The sequence below is a fragment of the Bubalus kerabau genome, chromosome 4 (assembly GCF_029407905.1).
Source record: "Bubalus kerabau isolate K-KA32 ecotype Philippines breed swamp buffalo chromosome 4, PCC_UOA_SB_1v2, whole genome shotgun sequence".
Taxonomy (NCBI): Eukaryota; Metazoa; Chordata; class Mammalia; order Artiodactyla; family Bovidae; genus Bubalus; species Bubalus kerabau.
The window spans coordinates 82,755,325-82,775,735 of NC_073627.1; the positions used below are offsets into that span (position 1 = coordinate 82,755,325).

The following is a 20,411-nucleotide window of genomic DNA, read 5'->3' on the forward strand; positions in this document are numbered from 1 at the left end:
TTATTAACTTTTCTGGGCCTGAATTACTTTGTTTGGACAGTAGAACTAACATCAGTACCTACTCATACGATTGTGATGATGATTAAATCAGAAAAAAAATTGTAAAGTGCTTAGAATAGTACTTGTTGAGAAGCAGTGAAAAATGTTGTTGTATTTGCTGTAGAATTTTAACTTTGAATTTGTAACAATCACTATTCTTAAAATTCCACTTTACATTGATGAGTATTGGGGATTCCCTTCCCCAAATTCTTTTTATAAAAGCCTAAAGAAAGCAAAATAACTCATCGGTATTTTTAATTATTATTTTTTACTGTTACTGCCTTTTTAAAAAACAATGAATTACTTAACAAGTTTCTAACTTTTTCATTTATTAAAAAAATAGTTTAAGAGTAAACTATTGTATACATATTTTAAAGCATAGAAGGATTTTTTTTTACCCACAAATGCAATCAATTTGTTAGATTGCCATTACTCTATGCTCAGTTATTTATTTATTTATTTGTACAGTCCAGGACTTTGTTTTCTTTACACCATCATTATGCTCAGTTATTTTAAACTCAGTATGTATTCTAAAGAGCATTGATTACCTGTACCCTAATTATGTCCTTATGTCCTTTTAAGTTGCTATTAGGCTGTGATCCTTAGGCAGGCTATCAAAATAATAGGATAAATTTTTCAGAAAACCTTCACAGAAAATGCCACTAATCATTGACAATATTGCAACTTAAAACTTGGATAGGACCCCAAGTTTAACGTTAGTAGAATGTTTGCATATCCTACTTGTACCCCTTTAAATAAAGCACTTACAAAGTGATCTCATTCAACTTAAAACTGGAAAGGCTTGAAAGCAGGAGTATAGGGATAGAAGAAAGAGGAGAACCTCTGTTTCCTTTAGTCACTTTTGTATAGAATAGAGCCCCCCACTTAGAGAATTGCCTTATTTACAAAAACTTGCAATTGTAGAGAGGCAATTTATAGAACAAATTCTTAGAGAATCATGGATCAGAGAAACTGGAGTATGGTAACTGATTTTTAGAATTACATTATTTGGGGAATGGAAATGGCAACAAGGGTTGAATTTTGCTATCTTGAGTAATGAGCTTGCTGAGGGAAATGTTAGAGGTATGGATTAATTTGCTGTTTGGAAAAAGCCCTTTGAGAAAAATAGTTTTGCTGCATTCCATGGTGTTCGAGGGTTACATTTGAGCACTATGTGATTTCATTTTTGTGAACTTGTTCTAAGACTTGGCAGTACCCCAATTTGAAAAATATTAAAAGTGTAATTTAGAACAAAATTCATTTTTTAACAAAAATTATATAGTTATGTGGGTTTGGACAAATTTATCTACCATCGCAGCCACAATAAGACCCCTTCCATCACACTCAGAATTTCTCCCGTGGCTCTTTGTAGTCCACTCGTTCTCCTGTCTCCAGCCCTTGACAGCCACTGATCTGATTTTTGTCCTTATACTCTTTCTTTTTCCAGAATGTCATATGGATCAGTACAGTATATAGCCTTTTGAGCCTGGCTTCTTTTACTCAGCATAATGCAATTGAGATCTGTTTATGTTGCTGTGTGTATCAGTAGTCCCTTCCTTTTCCTGGATGAGTAGTTGGTATTCCACTGTGTGGATGTACCATAGTTAGTTATCCTTTTTCCAGCTGAGGCCATATAGTAGGCAGAAAAATGACTCTCTGGTCTCTAGAACCTGAGAATGTCTTACTTTTGTATACTGACAAAAGGGATTTTGCAGATTTGGTTAAGGTTAAGGACTTTTGAGTTGGGGAGATTATTCTGAATTATGCAGATTATCTCAGTTCTCTTCACATTGAGTAATTTAAAGGGAAAGAAGAGATGTGCCATGAGAGGACCTTGACAGGGAGCTGGCAACCAGCAAGGCAGCAGGGACTTTGGTCCTAGCATATCAGGGAACTGACAGCCCAAATGAGCAGGGAATGAATTCTCCCCTAAAGCCTCCAGAAAGGAAGGCAGTTTGTAGGGACTTTGATTTTAGTGCAGTGAGACCCCGCCCAGACTTCTGACTTAGAGCTGTGGTATACATTTATGTTATTTTTAACTATTGACCATATATATATGTGTTAGGTCTGTTTCTGGACTCTCTTCTGTTTTGTTAATCTAGGTGTTTATCCTTTCTCTAATACCATTACTGTCCTAATTACTGTAGTCTTTTAGTCTTGAATGTGATAGTGTGCATCCTTTAACTTTTTTACTCTTTTTCAAAATTGTTTTGGATACTCTAGTTTCTGCCTGTGTCTCATTTTTAATAGTACAAAACTCATAAGTTGGTAGACTGGCTTCTTTCAGCCTTTATATTTTACTCCTAGGAGAGTGGAAAGAACCAAGGGTTATACCTATTGCTAGGCTAGTTTGCCTGATTGATAGTTGAATTTTGCCAGATCGGGAAGAATCCTGATCCGGTTCTCTTTGTTTATCCTTCTGTTGAGGTCTCTTCCCAATATTTTTCTTTTGGACAGGAAATTGATTTTTTTTTCTTTTAGAAATATAAACCTTAGTAATTCACACGTGTGGTTCTTTTTGGTTAAGTTGTGCAGATCTCCCCAGTGTATTACTCTGATTTAAAAGCAAACTCATTTGAGTTACAGGAAAGAATCCTGCCTAGAACTGTATTGGAGGTAAAAGAAAGAAAGGTGGACTGATGTTGGTTTGAGAACTTAAATCCCAAATATAGACATAGGGCTCTCTTATAATTCAGAGCCAAGACTGTAAATTAAGCTGTTTTAAGGAGCACTGCAGACGGTAGAAGAGAAGTGGGAGAATTAAAACTTCTTTCTTTTTTCTTTATGGAAAAGAGTACAAGAAGCATTGTGAGATTCTTAAACTCACGCCAACCATGTGTTCCTTCCCTCCCTCCTTTACCTCTTCTCTCTCCAGTCGTTACAAAATTCTGACATGGTTTTAAAGTGTTTGATAGAAATATTTAAATATCATTTAAATTTAAATTGGAATTCCTCGAGTTTTCCTACCTCTGATACTTAGTATGTTTTATCATCTGGGGGTGACATTTTTTATTTTCCTAAAACTGGAAATAAGATGTATGTACACATAATTTTCTTATACTTTAAGACATTTCCTATTTTGTTTCTATCTTGCCTTTTATATTCTTTAGTGAAAATCTTTAAATTGTATTTTAGTTGTAAATCTGTGTCTGGAATTTTTTTCAGCTTCAGGTGATACTGATGTAAAAGCATCTGGCTTTTCACTTCTCAGCCACAAGGCGGTGTACTGCCTCTACTGTCTGCAGTTTTGTGGGTTTTTTTGGTGACTTTTCAACAGCCAGATCAAATCCAACTTAAGAAAAAAAGAACATTATAAAAGTTCACTTCAGGCAGTAAAAGAAATTGTTTATGACAGCAGATAGTCTTTATAGAGGGTTCTAGTTTTATCTGAAGGTGATTCAAGGAGCTTTCACAGAGAAAATAAAAAATGAAATTAAAATAATTCATAAAATAATTTCATTGCTTTATTAATTTTTACTTGGAAAAACTTACGAGTTATTAAAATGTTTCAGGAATAAGAATAATAATATAAGAAGTATACATGTATGCTTTACCTAGATTTATCTGTTACTAATATTTTATCCCATTGCACATACTCTGTTTATATACTTGTGTATTTCCTTCTGAAACATTTAAAGCTGAGTAACATACATCATAACATTTTACCTCTAAATACTACATTGCATTTTTTCCTAAGAATAGTGATATTCTTTTTCATATAACCACAGTACATTGTTAACTTTAGTAAATTCAGCTTTAGTAAATTTAACATTGATAAAATAGTTTTGTCGAATCTGCCATCAATATTTCCATTTGTCTCTTGACTTAATAATATGCTTTATAATGTTTTTCCACTTTAGTTGAGGAGCCTCACATCAGTTGTAACATTTAATTGTCACTACTCTTTAGCTTCCTTTAACCTGGAATGTTTCCACAGCCAACTTTGTATTTTATAACATTGACTTTAACTTCCCTCCCCACTTTTAATAGAATAGTACTCATTCCCACTTTGGCTTTGTCTGATGATTCCTCATGATACAGATTATACATTCTCAGCTGTAATTTTGACCACTTCCAATTTGCCTTGATTCATGGACCTAACATTCCAGGTCCCTATGCAATATTGCTCACAGCATCGGACTTGCTTCTATCACCAGTCATATCCACAACTGGGTATTGTTTTTGCTTTGGCTCCATCCCTTCATTCTTTCTGGAGTTATTTCTCCACTGATCTCCAGTAGCATATTGGGCACCTACTGACCTGGGGAGTTCCTCTTTCAGTATCCTATCATTTTGCCTTTTCATACTGTTCATGGGGTTCTCCAGGCAAGAATACTGAAGTGGTTTGCCATTCCCTTCTCCAGTGGACCACATTCTGTCAGACCTCTCCACCATGACCTGTCCATCTTGAGTGGCCCCACACGGCATGGCTTAGTTTCATTGAGTTAGACAAGGCTGTGGTCAGTGTGATCAGATTGGCTAGTTTTCTGTGAGTATGGTTTCAGTGTGTCTGCCCTCTGATGCCCTCTCGCAACACCTACCGTCTTACTTGGGTTTCTCTTACCTTGGACATGGGATATCTCTTCACGGCTGCTCCAGCAAAGCACAGCTGCTGCTCCTATCCTTGGATGAGGGATATCTCCTCACTGGCTGCCCCTCCTGACCTTGAACGTGGAGTAGCTTCTCTTGGCCCTCCTGCACCTGTGCAGCCTCCACTTCTTGGACTTGGGGTTGCTCCTCTCGGCCGCTGCCCCTGACCTCAGGCGTGTGGTAGCTCCTCTAGCTACGTGAGTCATGTTCTGTCTGTTAAGGTCTTGTGTTTTCCTAAGATCCTTTTAATGGCGATGTTACTTTATGTTTTTGTTAAAGTCATTTTTAAAAAATTAGGTGTATGTGTTTAGAAGAGAAATAAATGCCATTCAAGTTTAAGAGCAAACAAACATTTTCTCTAAAGGAATATACTTAGAAATAAGGTTCCCAGTTCAGTTCAATCCAGTCGCTCAGTCGTGTCTGACTCTTTGCGACCCCATGAATCACAGCACGCCAGGCCTCCCTGTCCATCACCAACTCCCGGAGTTCACATGCATCACATCCATCGAGTCAGTGATGCCATCCAGCCATCTCATCCTCTGTCGTCCCCTTCTCCTCCTGCCCCCAATCCCTCCCAGCCTCAGAGTCTTTTCCAGTGAGTCAACTCTTCGCATGAGGTGGCCAAAGTACTGGAGTTTCAGCTTCAGCATCATTCCCTCCAAAGAAATCCCAGGGCTGATCTCCTTCAGAATGGACTGGTTGGATCTCCTTGCAGTCCAAGGGACTCTCAAGAGTCTTCTCCAACACCACAGTTCAAAAGCATCAGTTCTTTGGTGCTCAGCTTTCTTCACCAGTAGATAAAATCTAATTTGACATAAGACTTAAGGTGGCATATTTTAACTTTATTTTTGCAAAGCTTTTAATGTAGTGTATTGGCATTTAATCTGTCCCTAAACTGCCAGGGAGTCTTGTTGATATCCTCTTTGGGATCTGCTAGTCATTCTGGTGAAAGAATAAAATCGACATTAGACTAAAAGAAATAAAAAAAATTGAGATATCTCAATATTAAATCTCTAACATGTCACAATTAACACCAGATTAAAGTATTTTTTTAATCTCTATTTGAGTTTGTAGTTGTATTAGTAAAATTTCAATACAAAACAAACTTAAAAGAGCCAAATGTGTTGGCTGAAAAGAAAATTGTAAACTTCTCAAAGAAATAATTTCATCTTTATCCTTTAGTTATTTGAGGAATTTATTATTAAGTGAATATAAAGTTTTGTGAATAGGTAACTTTCCTAGATATTTTTAGTTTGTTAGAGTGTGTATAAAAATTCTCAGAAGGTGATAGACACATATTTTAAAGAAAATAGTCATTTTGAGTATTCATAATAGTTAATTTCTTGACTTTCTGAAAAGTATTTGTAACATCAGTATAAAGATGGCACAGTGCTCTCTAAGAAAAAGAAATAGTTGAGCTCTTTTGCAGAACATAGTGGATCAAGAACTTTTTAGTGGCATCTTAAACATAATCCATTTACTTTGATTACATATGTATATTACAAATAAAATATGTATTTCCCACATCTGTAAACATCAAAACATTTGAAGTATGAAATTAGATGACTGTAAAATGATTTGAATGCCAAAGTGCCCATTAAATTTAACAGTTGAACTTGAAAAATTACTGGATTCTTCTGTGAGTTAGGATTTCTCCCATTAGCTACCCTGCAGAGTATTGGAAAGGAGAAAAAATTACCTTGGTATTCTTTCCAGGTTTGCTCTTTGATTTTACAAAGAAGTGTACTACTTAAATTCTAGTAGTTTGTAGCCACTGCTTCTGACACTTGTATACATGTTTCTGTCTCCAGAGTGTACTGAATGGTACCCTGGGGACTGAGAAGGATTCATTGTGTCTTTTCAAGTGTATAACTTAATTCTAGGACCTTGAATATTGTTTAAAAAGTTGTTTTTGTTTACTTTCATTCCACAGACAAGACAGCTGTGTAGATTCTACTTCATCTCTGAGAGAGAACAAGCAACCTGAAGGTTTGGAATTAAAACAAGGTATGGATGACATACTTGACTTTTTCTGAAACATTTGCCTGAAAATTATAAGCATTTTACCAATAATAAATTTTCATAGTCTTCGAGTTTTCCCTCGTTTTATAAATAGGGAAAGAAAATAATTTATTTGGTCTGAGGTCAAGAGTCAGGAATACATCCTTTATTTCATGACTCCTTCAGGTATTGGAGTAGTTCTGCCTTAGTAATGTATGGTTACAAACGCCACCACTAAGGTATCATTTTGAAAAGTTTTAATTCAGTAATCTATTATATACTCTTAGCTGCAGGATACTGTAGATATATTGACTGGATAACTGTGGGTTTTATGTGGAGGAAAAAAAATTTATAGGATTATTTTTCTCTTTTTTTTTTTTGCTTGATGTTTTGTCGTTGTTTACTTTCTTCCTTATGTATTGTTTTCTACAAATCAGTAACTTTTGTAACCCAAGTAAAGTGGTATTTGTTAGTATTTATTCGACAAATAAATAACTCAGTAGGTAGCTCAGTAGGGCTAATCTATTAGATGTCTTTTTGTTTGTTTGCTTTTTCCTCATGCCTGGTAGAGAAAATTGAATGTAAAAATAAGTTTTTATTAGTTCCTCAAAGACTACCTCATATATTTTTCCATTTTCCTGATAAAATTACTTCAGAGCCATGAGAGTCTGTTGCAGCCAAAAGGGTTATCTTGTTTATTTCATAGGCAGCTAATCTTTGATGGCTTAGAATAGTTTCTCTAAAACTTTGAGTCATAAGAACTTCCTTGGTAGAGAGAGATACAGGTCATCAGTTTATTCAGGCAGAATTTCTTCTTTTAAGCTACGGCCTGTATTACCAACACTTAATTAAGAAAGGGGAAAAAAAGTTGGTTAATTATGTGATTCTTGCAGTTTGTATGTAGAGAGAACAAAATCTGTTTTCTATAATTCTAACTTATGTTCTCTGGCATTTACATATATTTCTGATGATTTTGAGAATTCCAGTGCTTTTCAGAAGTCCTGTTGTGTTAACTTCTTCAATAGCCAGACAAAATTATATCTTTGTATTCTTACTTCTTCTCAGTATATTCTTGCTTCTTTTTAGCATCCCCACAGGCATTAACTCAGATTCATAGTTTTATATTTGTCATGTATAAATACATGCTAAGCACACATTATTTTCATATAATGTAGTCATAATCATTTAACTCTTGTACCTTGTGTGTTTTGACAACACTGCTGCTGTTTCTACCTTTGTTTCTGTTTTTGCATTTAATCAGCAGGTTGTGTAGAGACTGTTACTAGATTATCTGTGAAGAGAAGAATGCCATATAAAGGATGGAAAAGTTCAGAATGGGCAGGTTGATTCTCGTTCCCAGGGAAGAAGGAATGGAGACCCCATTGTACAAATTAGCTAGTGCCGTGCTCTCAGGGTTTTTCTGCTCCCTTGTTCTGGCACCTGGAGCTCTCTTCAGAATTTCCTTCCTGGTGCCAACAGCCTATTTTGCTGTGACTCTTTTTTTTTTAACGGTAACTTCAGTCATTTGAAAATTAGCGATGGAGGCAAAGAAGGAGAGAAAAATAACTCAGTAGCCGGATACCACAAAGCCCAGTTTTTAATGCTCAGGAGCCTTGATAGACACTCTTAGGTTCTCACTTCAGCATCACAAACGTCAGGAACACAGTCATCAGTAAGTGACGGCCGGCAGGATGAGGAAACAGGAGACCCAAGCACAGCAGTACCACTGTGCGGTGCTGTGCGTGTGCATGCTGTGACTGAATTTGTAGGAAATGGTTACTTTTCAGCTCCTTTTGGAAAACAGGAAAGTAAGTCTTTTAGACAAATGCCTATGAAATGGTCAAAATTTTAAATTTTGTTGCATAATGTTGTATATTGTAAATTATTTAGAAGATTCAGTTATGTGTAACACCTTACAGATGAATGTTAGTAAAACTGAAATCCGAACCAGAGGGTAAGTAACTTGCAGGGAGTTACCCAAGTTGAGGTACCCCAGGAAACAGAAATGCTGGTAGGCTCAGTAAAGATTGCCTTTTTTCTAAATGGACTAAAACTGTCTATTTTTAATATGCAGATTTTTAAAATTGATTTATTGTTATCTCTAACTTTCTATTTTTGTTCACAGTTGGTTAATCAAAACAGAACATAATTCTCCTTGTGAATGCATTGTCATTTTATTTAATGGCTTGACCATTTAAGAAAATTCACTGAAGCTTACTTAGTATTAAAGTAACTGTTCAGTAGACCAAAATATAAAGCAGCACTGAATTTTCTCTTTGCTCTTTCAGGATAAAATAAATCTTATTATTATGCCCTATTAATAGTATATGATATTGGCAAGTTATTTAAATTATCTTTTCAGTTTTTTCAGCTTCTGAAATAGTCAATATTGAGAAACAGTAACTATGAATTAGGTAAATTGAAATTGGCATTTCTTTGTCTAGTACTGGTATTATTTATCTTGTTGATAGGAAATTCATTTATGAAACTGGCAGTGCTGAAGATGAGTATCAGACTCTACACTAACTTCTGCCCTCACTGAGAAAACATTTAAATGTAAATATAATCCAGTTGATTGATACTGTAGTAAAATAGCATTAGGATTAGTGTTGTAAATCATTTTTAGCAAAAGGGTAGAAGAATGGTTTATATAAATTTTCTAAATTGGTCATTTGTGCTCCAGTTAAAAAAATGCAACTGCTATTTGTCAAAAGATATTTATTTTTCAGTTTATGTGCTTTACAGTTTCTTTTTTTGCCTTTTTAAAATTGGGGGATAATTGCTTTACAGTGTTGTGTTGGTTTCTGCCATATAACAGCATGAATCAGGCACAAGTATACATATATCCCTTCCCTCTTGACTCTTGAACCTCCGACCCACACCCTGCTCCCCACCCCGCTGCCCCACCCCAGGTTGTCACAGAGCACCAGGTTGAGCTCCCCGTGTTACACAGCACCTTCCCACTAGCTGTGTGTTTTACATACGGCAATGTGCACGGTTCAGTGCTGCTCTCTGTAATCACCCCATCCTCACCTTTTCCTGCTGTGTCCACGAGTCTGTTCTCTGTTTGTGTGTCAAGGTTATTTAATACATTGAAAATATTTTTAAAATATAAAACAAATCCTTGCTAATATTAATTAACTCATATATTTATCTATAAATAAATAAATTTTAAGATATTCAGTAATATTAAAGCAATTTAAATTGTTGCTTTAAAGTTTATAACTGGAGTATGTGTAATTTTGCAAATTATTCTCCATTGTAACTTCAAGAATTAAGCTCTTATGTTTGTGTTCCTTCTTGGAAGTTGTTATAAGAATTTTTTTTTAACTCTACATGATTAAATAGCTAAGTTAAAATTGTATATTTAGGATGAAGAGAAGAATTGAGATTTATAGTAGTTCCTTTAAAATATTGGAAAGGCTGCTATGTAGAAGACTGATTAGGTTTGTTCTAATAGAGAATAAAAGTGGGGCTAGTAGATAAGGTTGTTATTAGATATGGTTGGTTCAATTTGTTTATTTCAAATAGTCAGATGTATCAGAAAATGCATTCTGCTTTCTGATACATCCATATTGCTGAAGGTGTTTTCACACAAGTTACACAAATGGCCACTTGGTGGTGCTGCTGTAGAGAAGATTCAAGTAGTGTTTAACATTTGGATGTTTGACCTTAATCTTGAAGTTCCTTTCCATCAGATTTTCTAAAGACCAGTGCCTAGTGCAGTGTTGGCACTTGTGAAGAGTGTTAATAACTGTTTTATTAAATTGTTTAATGTAAGAATAATGAGATATGCAATCTTCTCTCTCTCTCCATTTTTCTGTTAGAGAAAAAGATGCTTGATTTTTAGTCTTTTAAAAAAGCTGTATGGTGGTTTCCAAATACATTCATTTGAATACAGTTATAAAAATAGGTAATGTAACCACATGGTATATAAGATGATCAAAATTAATAAGACATTGACTGCATTTTACTCTGCATCTTTTACATCAACTTTCTCATATGAAAATTATTACTCTTATCTATTAGAGAAAGACATGCAAACACACAAAAAAATGCACACAGACTTTTATTATGATTAGACGCAAGTCTTGTCCCTTTTTTTTTTTTTTTTAAATTAATGTAGTTGCCTCACGCAGTTATTTTGGCCTTCTAATTCAGGAGTTAGTGAATGATAGCTTTAAGAATTTACCTTGTTGAGAACTTCAGGAATTTGAAAAGTAGAATTTAATGGGGAAAAATTGTTTGCAGTGGTTAACCCATGTGATGAAATTTAGATACTTTCAGCCTTTCAGACTGCTGGTCAACAAAGTATAATTATACACACTCCCTGAGAATATAAAATGAAAATACTCGAAATTTTAAAGTGAATAAATACATGAAAACTGTTATGTAGTTTTAATGTATTTTTATGAATATATTTAAATTTCTTCCTTTAAAAATTTTCAGTTAAATATAGTAATTATAATAGTTCACGTTAATTATGTATTAATTTATAAGTAAAAATAAATTTTTTGTGTGTGTAGTGAGACAGGTACTTAAAAATGTTTTCACTGATAGGTTTATGTAAACAATGAAGTTGAGAGATAACTCTTTCAGACTGTTATTAAGGATTGATGGTGACCATAAGTGTTCATTTATTACTTCTAAAAAATTAAATGTGATATGAGATTTTTCCATTGTTTAGCAAAGATACTAAACAAAAAACTGTATGAGACTATTTGAATCCTTAAGGTGAGAGTAAATAGAAAAACTCAGCTAATTTTTGTTCCTACTGCTTTTGTTGTTATTGTTGTTCTGAGGTAATACTGCTCTAGTGTAAGCGAAGGTAGATACGGAGGGGAACTAGAATAAAAAAGAATGAAGAAATGAATTTGCACTTACAAAGGGGTTGATTTTTGCTGAAAAGAACTTCACAACCATGGAGGAATAAGTACAAGTTATAAAAAACTGAAAAGACAATGAGAAGAGTGTCATCAGACTTTTATTGCTCAGTAAAGGAAGAGAGAATGGAGATCATCAGTCAGTTAAGTAGCATTTATAGGCCAGAAGCTTTATGCGAAGAGATCCCTGGTTTGGCAAATGAACTCTGCACACCCTCTTCATTTGAAGACCACAGTTGCAGGCAGGCCTGTTAGAGAGCTGAGGGGAGACTGAAAAGAAAGTGTTACAAGCCTGTTGGGGAGTTGAAAGCAGAAAGCATGTGTACGCTTGGACAGCTGGTTTGTTTTCAAAGTTGGAGTCTAATTCCTTTCCTCCTAGCCCTTGATTATCCCCTTGACTGGCTCTAACAAATAAGTATTCACAGATTGTGGCTTCTCAACACGAGTTAACTTCTTTAAAGATTTAAAAAAAAAATTGTTCTGGGGAAATGATATCCAATTCAGTGATTGGTGAAGTAAGAAGAGATTGTGGTATAACCATCAGTGTGGCTTAAGAATTTACATCTTTTCTCGTTCCTTTGAGCTTTTTCACAAGTTATTACCAGCAGTGACACCAAAGATGATCCTCCCTGCTTTTTAATTTGTCTCTTTCTGTGAGTAGTAGTTAAATGAAAGGGTGAAAATTACATTTTATATGGCAAATTAGCCCATACTCTTCCTGTACCTTTTGAAGGCCCCCTGTTGAATTTAAATATGAGACTTTTCTGTATTTCTTTTCTTTTTTTGAAAGTAAACTGAGAAGGTTTTGGGATGTGTCATGCTCTGTGTGTGTTTTACTGAGAATGAAATTATGAAGACTTGGATTCAGTATTTTGAGAGAAATGTTTGTTTCCATGTTTCTTTAAATTATAAAGCATTATATCTCATTTTAAGCATTATATCTTGTGATGCGTTTGATAGTATCCCAGACACACCGTGAGGAAGTATGTCTCTCCAGCTGCTTTGGAGTTCACATATGCCAAACCTCCTCAGATGTTTGAATCCCCTTTGGATCCTCTGTGCTTTTCAATCATTATGTTCTCATCCAGTTCATTGGAAAAAGTAACTGCTTATATGAAAGCTGTCCTCCCAAAGGGAAGATAGTAAATACTAGGCTTGTCAGCAGGTTCTGAACTTTTTATGTACCTAGCATCCATAGCCTGTGATGTAATTAGCAATTTTGGTTGCTGTGTCATATAGCTGATACATAATAAGCTTGTAGTTAACAAACTTTGTTTTTAAAAGGTAATACTTAAAAATTTTTTTGAATATCTTTAGATTTATTTAAAAAAATCGAGTGGAAACTACAGAGCTCCTGTATACCCACTTACCAGTTCTTCCAGTTTCCCATATTATCTTGCATTAGTGTGGTAAATTTGTTACGCTTGATGCAGCAATAGCAATACATTATCACTAACTAAAGTCCATAGTTTACATTAGGGTTCATTCTTTGTGCTGTACCTGCTATGAGTTTTGGTAACTTACAATAAGGTATCCACCATGATAGTATCATACAGTATAGTTTCACCTGTTCATTCGTTTTTTTCTCTCTCCCCCTAGACTCCTGGCAACCACCCACCTTTTTACTGTCTCTGTAGTTTTGTCTTTTCTGTAATGTCATTCAGCTGAGCTCATATAATACATAGTTTTTGCAGATTGGCTTTTTTCACTTAGCAGTACACATTTGAGATTCTTCTGTGTCTTTTTATGATTTGATAACATTTCTTTTACTGCTGAATAATCTTCCATTGTCTGCATGTACTGCAGTTTGCTTATCCTTTCACCTACTGAAGGACATCTTGCTTCCAAATTTGGCAGTTGTGACTAACGCTGTTACATTCATTTGTATGCAGGTTTTTGTGTGGACATAAGTATTCAACTCTGGGTAAATGCCATATTTAGTTTTGTAAGAAACAGCCAAACTGTCTTTCAAAGCTCTGTACCATTTCACATTCCCATGAATGAGAGTTCCCGATGTTTTACATCGTTGCTAGCATTTGGTGCCTGCCAGTGTTTTGGATACCCACTCCAGTACTCTTGCCTGGAAAATCCCATGGACGGAGGAGCCTGGTGGGCTGCAATCCATGGGGTTGCGTCTGAGCGACTTCACTTTCACTTTCCACTTTCATGCATTGGAGAAGGAAATGGCAACCCACAACCAACTCTTGCCTGAAGAATCCCAGGGATGGCAAAGCCTGGTGGGCTGCTGTCTATGGGGTCGCACAGAGTCGGACACAACTGAAGCGACTTAGCAGCAGCAGCAGTGTTTTTGGATTTTGGCCTTTCTAATGGGTGTCTAGTTTAACTTTGCAGTACCCACTGTAATGGTCTGTGATGTTGAGCATCTTTTCACGTGCTTCTTTGCCATCTGTATCTCTTCTTTGGTAACTTGTCTCTTCAGATCTTTTGCCCATTCAAAAATTTGGTCCTTTGTTTTTTGATAGTTGAGTTTTAAGAGTTCTTTATATATTTTGGATACCAGTCTTTTATCAAATGTGTTTTGTAAATATTTTCTCACAGTCTATGGCTTGTTTTTTATTCTCTGAATTTCTATCCACATTTAATAAATACTTTTTGGGTCTTTGTCTCCCTCATATTATATTTATTTAGGTGGGTTTAAGGGATCTAGAAGATATGTTTGTCTGAACCAGCATTCTAATCTGTGAAGGTTTTGTGGTCATTCTGATTTTGTTAAGATCTGAGAGGCAGTACTAAAGGTTTAAATGCATAGATTTTCAACATATACTTGGGTTTGAATGTTGGTTCTGCCATTTAAGTTGTATAAACTGGGGCAAGTTACTTAAATTCTCTTTTCCTCAGTTTCCTCATTGGTGAAATGCAGATAATAAATGAATGCCTGTTCCACTGCGTTGGCATAAGGATGAAATGGACTAATACTTGTGAAGTGCTTTAGAGAAATAAAACGCTTTGTACAAAGTAACTGTTCCATAAATATCAGCCACTGTTATAAAATTTCTACCATTATTATCATCATTAATGTTTTCTGCTCCATCCCCTTAGTATCATCCTGGCTGTCTCTAATGGGTAAAAGTGTCACTGTGTCGGATCATAGTCTGCCTTTATGTAACTTCTATCCACTTGGTCCTTCTGTGTCCTTTGGGTTATAGACAGTGAATTCAGTATTTCCCTGAATGGCATGTCTTCAAATTTTAAGGCTGATTCCTTCTTTCTACAAACAAATTGTTGTTTTGTGCTGGGAATCAGGGATAGAAAGATAAATACAGTGTGGCCTGGCTTCACAAGAAGTTACCTAGTCAAGGAAAACAGATGTGTAAATTAAATTTTCATATCTGTTTGTACCTGAACTTATGTATTCCCCTTTCTTCCCATCAAAGTGCTTGAAGTGCTTGAATATGTCCCATAATAAATTCTAGATCCTTACCTTCCCTCCACCCCTTGTTTGCTTGCAGAGCAGCAAACAAATAAAACAAACGTTGAACTCATTTTTTTGTGGCTGCACCAAATGGCCTGAAGGATCTTCTTTTCCCAACCAGGAATAGAACCCATGTCTCCTGCGGTAGAAGCTCAGAGTTCTTTTTTTAATATAGCTCAGAGTTCTAAACCCTGGACCACTAGGAAAATCCTGAACTCATTCTTGATGAGTCCTTTTTTTCCCATCAGCAAAACCTGTCAACTTTGCTTTCAGAATATTCAGAATCCAGCCAATCCAAACACCTCTTCTTAGCCATTATTCTGGTGCTGATTCTTAGAGTATCCTGATCCCTCTCTTGCTGTCTATGCATTCCTATAGTCTTTTTTTTCCACACAGCAGTCTGCATGATTGTTTTAAACTGTAAGAACGGTCATGTCACTCTTCTTCTCAAAGTCTTCCAGAATCTTTCCATCTCAAAACAAAATCTCAATTCCTTCCTTCTCTCTGGTGGCTGGTACCATATGGTATGGTGTGGTAGGGACAGTGCCACATGATGTGACCTGTCACCTTCTCCCTAACTCCCTCTCTTCCTTCATCTTGATTTTCCCCTCCACTCTAAGCACTCTTAAGTCAAGGACTTGCTTTTGCTATTTCTATAACTGTGCGCTCCTCCCCAAGAGAACCATGTCAGTCTCCACAGAGCGTTTAGATCCCTGATCAGATGCTACCTGGTCTGTCTAAACTAATTAGCACTACCTTTTTCATAGTTCATAAATCTCTTAATTTATAGATTTACTGGGAATTGAAGTCAAACTTACTGTACTGTAGTCTTAGAGAAGTCACCTTTTGAAAGCCAGAACTCTGTTGCTGTGTCATGTGTTTAGTTCCTGTATATCTCACAGTAGGACTGGAAATCTATCACTGTGACTAGAAGTTTTAATATCTGTCTTACAGTTTGTTCAAATCTGAGATTTATGCTTGTTCACACCAATGGTATGCTCTTATTTAGGTCAAACTACTTGTTCTTTAAGATTGTTGTTTAGTTGCTAACTTGTGTCTGACTCTTTTGTGACCTCATTGACTAGGCTGCCAGGCTCCTCTGTCCATAAGATTTCCCAGGTAAGAATACTGGAGTGGGTTGCCATTTTCTTCTCCAGGGAATCTTGCTGACCCTGGGATCAAACCCGCATCTCCTGCATTGCAGGCAGATTATTTACCACTGAGCCACCAGGCTCTCTTTAAGATCAGACATCTCCAGATTGGTGAGGCCTTTCTTAACCTATTTATGCTTACCTCACTTTTTTTCCTCATTCCCCTTACTGTAGAATTGATTATCACCTCATTGATACCACTACTGCCTATTTTATTTACTTCTGTTATAACATCGCCCAATTCAATAAACATTTATGGATACCTAAATTTAGATACTGTAAGGTAAAGGATTTGGAGAAGGCAGTGGCAACCCACTCTAGTACTCTTGCCTGGAGAATCCCAGGGACAGGGGAGCCTGGTGGGCTGCCATCTATGGGGTCACACAGAGTCAGACACGACTGAAGCGACTTAGCAGCAGTAGCAAGGTAAAGGATTATATCTTAGAATTCTTTCATTGATTGTATATAGTGGATACTCATATTCTTTTGAATAAGTGGATGATAGCTGATTAAAAGAATTCCTTCTTTCTCTTCTACCCTGTCCAATGTGTACAAGTTCTTAAAAAGAAAATAAAAGTGAAATAGAATATTAGTTATATTTGTCCTTTGATATTCTACCACCTACCCCAAAGAGTGAGTTGCTTATAAGCGTGTTTTTCTTTCTGGTTTTAACAAAACTGAGTTAAATTTTGTTTCATTTCCCTTAGCCTTTAGATTTGTTTATATTACTTGTATAGATTCATATCAGTCTTTTATATTAAGCATTGATCATGTGCCCTTTTTAAAATATGTGGTCCTCATAGAGGTTGTTCTTTTTTTTTTTCTTTTTTATCCTTTTTTTTAATTGGCTTACCTGTATTTTTAAAAATTAATTAATTTATTTTATTGAAGGATAATTGCTTTACAGAATTTTGTTGTTTTCTGTCAAACCTCAACATGAATCAGCCATAGGTATACATATATCCCCTCCCCTTTGAACCTCCCTCCCATCTCCCTTCCCATCCCACCCCTCTAGGTTGATGCAGAGTCCCTGCTTGAGTTTCCTGAGCCATACAGCAAATTTCCGTTGGTTGTCTATTTTACATATGGTAATATAAGTTTCCATGTTGCTCTCTCCATACGTCTCACCCTCTCCTCCCCTCTCCCCACATGCATAAGTCTGTTCTCTGTTCTCTGTTTCTGTTTCTCCATTGCTGCCCTGGAAATAAATTCTTCAGTACCATTTTTCTAGATTCCATATATATGCATTAGTATATGATATTTATCTTTCTTTTTCTGACTTACTTCACTCTGTATAATAGGTTCATCCACCTCATTAGAACTGACTCAAATACGTTCCTTTTAATGGCTGAGTAATATTCCATTGTGTATATGTACCACAACTTCTTTATCCATCCATCTGTCAATGGACATCTAGGTTGCTTCCATGTTCTAGCTATCGTAAATAGTGCTTCAGTGAACATTGGGCTACATGTGTCTTTTTCAGTTTTGGTTTCCTCAGGGTATATGCCTAGGAGTGGGATTGCTGGGTCATATGGTCATTTTCTTTCTAGTTTTTTGAGGAATCTCCATACGTTCTTCCATTTGGCTGTATCAATTTACATTCCCACCAACAGTGCAAGAGCGTTTCCTTTTCTCCACACCTTCTCCAGCATTTATTGTTTGTAGACTTTTTGATGATGGCCATTCTGACTGGTGTGAGGTGATATCTTATTGTAGTTTTGATTTGCATTTCTTTAATAATGAGCAGTGTTGAGTATCTTTTCATGTGTTTGCTAGCCATCTGTATGTCTTCTTTGCAGAAATGTTTGTTTAGGTCTTTTTCCCACTATTTGATTGGGTTGTTTGTTTTTCTAGTATTGAGTTGTATGAGCTGCTTGTATATTTTGGAAATTAATCCTTTGTCAGTTGCTTAATTTGCTATTATTGTCTCCCATTCTGAGGGTTGTCTTTTCATCTTGCTTATAGTTTCCTTTGCTGTGCAGAAGCTTTTAAGTTTAATCAGGTCCCAGTTGCTTACTTTTGTTTTTATTTCCATTACTCTAGAAGGTGGGTCATAGAGGATCTTGCTTTGATTTATGTCATTGAGTATTCTACCTGTGTTTTCCTCTAAGAGTTTTATAGTTTCTGGTCTTATATTTAGCTCTTTAATCCATTTCGAGTTTATCTTTGTGTATGCTGTTAGGAAGTGTTCTGACTTCATTCTTTTACATGTAGCTGTCCAGTTTTCCCAGCACCACTTTTGAAGAGACTGTCTTTGCCCCATTGTATATTCTTGCCTTCTTTGTCAAAAATAAGGTACCCATACGTGAATGGGTTTATTTCTGGGCTTTCTATCTTGTTCCATTGGTCTATATTTCTGTTTTAGTGCCAGCATCATACTCTTTTGATGACTATAGCTTTGTAGTATAATCTGAAATCAGCAAGGTTGATTCCTCCAGCTCCATTTCTTTCTCAAGACTACTTTGTTTATTCAGGGTCTTTTGTGTTTTCCATATGAATTGTAAAATTTTTTTTTCTAGTTCTGTGAAAAATGCCATCGGTAATTTGATAGGGGTTGTATTGAGTCTGCAGATTGTGTCTGGTAGTATAGTCATTTTCACAATATTGATTCTTCCTACCCAGAAACACAGAATATCTCTCCATCTGTTTATGTCGTCTTTGATTTCTTTCATTAGCGTCTTATGATAATCTGTGTACAGTTCTTTTGTCTCCTTAGATAAGTATATTCCTAGATATTTAATTCTTTTTGTTGCAGTGGTGAATGGGATTGATTCCTTAATTTCTTTCTGCTTTTTCATTGTTAGTATATAGAAATGCAAGTGATTTCTGTGTATTGACTTTGTATCCTGTGACTTTCCTAAATTCACTGATTAGCTCTAGTAATTTTGTGATACTATCTTTAGGGTTTTCTGTGTACAGTATCTTGTCATCTGCAAACAGTGAGAGCTTTACTACTTCTTTTCTGATCTGGATTCCTTTTATTTCTTTTTCTTCTCTGATTGCTGTAGCTAGGACTTCCAAAACTATGTTGAATAATAGTGGTTAAAGTGGACACCTTTGCCTTGTTCCTGATCTTAGAGGGAATGCTTTCAGTTTTTCACCATTGAGAATAATGTTTGCTGTAGGCTTATCATCTGTGGTCTTTGCTGTGTTGAGGTAGGTTCCTTCTATGCCCATTTTTTGAAGAGTTTTAATCATGAATGGGTGCTGAATTTTGTCAAAGGCTTTTTATGCATCTATTGAGATGGTCATGTGGTTTTTATCTTTCAATTTGTTAATATGGTGTATCACATTGATTGATTTGCATATATTGAAGAATACTGGCATCCCTGGAATAAACCCAACTTGGTCATGGTGTATGAACTTTGTGATGTGTTGCTGGATTCTGTTTGCTGAAATTTTGTTGAGGATTTTCGCATCTGTGTTCATCAGTGATATTGGCCTGTAGTTTTCTTTTTTTGTATTGTCTCTGTCTGGTTTTGGTATCAGGGTGATGGTGGCCTTGTAGAATGAGTTTGGAAGTGTTCTTTCCTCTGCAGATTTTGGAAAGAGTTTTAGGATGATAGGCATTAGCTCTTCTCTAAATGTTTGATAGCATTCACCTGTGAAGCTGCTGGTCCTGGGCTTTTGTTTTTTAGGAAATTTTTGATCACAGCTTCTATTTCAGTGCTTGCAATTGGGTTGTTCATAATTTCTATTTCTTCTTGTTTCAGCCTTGGAAGATTAAACTTTTCTAAGAATCTGTCCATTTCTTCCAGGTTATCCATTTTACTGCCATATAGTTGTTCGTAATAGTCTCTTAAAATCCTTTGTATTTCTGCATTGTCTGTTGTAACCTCTGCTTTTTCATTTCTTATTTTGTTGATTTGATTCTTCTCTCTTTTTTTCTTGATGAATCTGGCTAAAGGTTTGTCAATTTTTTTTTCTTTTCAAAGAACAAGCTTTTTGTTTTACTAATCTTTACTATTGTTTCTTTCATTTCTTTTTCATTTATTTCTGCTCAGATCTTTATGATTTCTTTCCTTCTATTAATTTTGGGTTTTTTTGTTTGTTTATTTTTTCTTTTCCCAGTTGTTTTAGCTGTAAAGTTAGGTTGTCTATTTGATGTGTTTTCTTTTTTTTGTTTGTTTCTTGAGGTAGGATTGTATTGCTATAAATTTCCCTCTTAGGACTGCTTTTGCTGCATCCCACAGGTTTTGAGTTGTCATGTTTTCGTTGTCGTTTGTTTCTAGAAAATTTTTGATTTCTCTTTTGATTTCTTCAGTAACCTGTTGGTTATTTAGAAAGGTGTTGTTTAATCTCCATGTGTCT

At 35.6% G+C, this 20,411-nt stretch overlaps 1 protein-coding gene across 4 annotated transcripts in view; it reads left to right on the plus strand.

Annotated features, from left to right (window-relative positions):
- CAAP1 (caspase activity and apoptosis inhibitor 1) overlaps window positions 1-20,411 on the plus strand; it is a 71,800-nt gene that overhangs the window by 20,767 nt on the left and 30,622 nt on the right. For 2 of the 4 annotated variants that reach the window (XM_055577868.1, XM_055577865.1), the window contains exon 5: window positions 6,563-6,636. In XM_055577868.1, coding sequence (XP_055433843.1) covers window positions 6,563-6,636 — 74 coding nt within the window. Of the gene's footprint in view, window positions 1-6,562; window positions 6,637-8,288; window positions 8,674-13,546; window positions 13,821-20,411 lie in introns of those variants that run through there. The other 2 variants (XM_055577866.1, XM_055577867.1) reach the window with 2 other exon arrangements.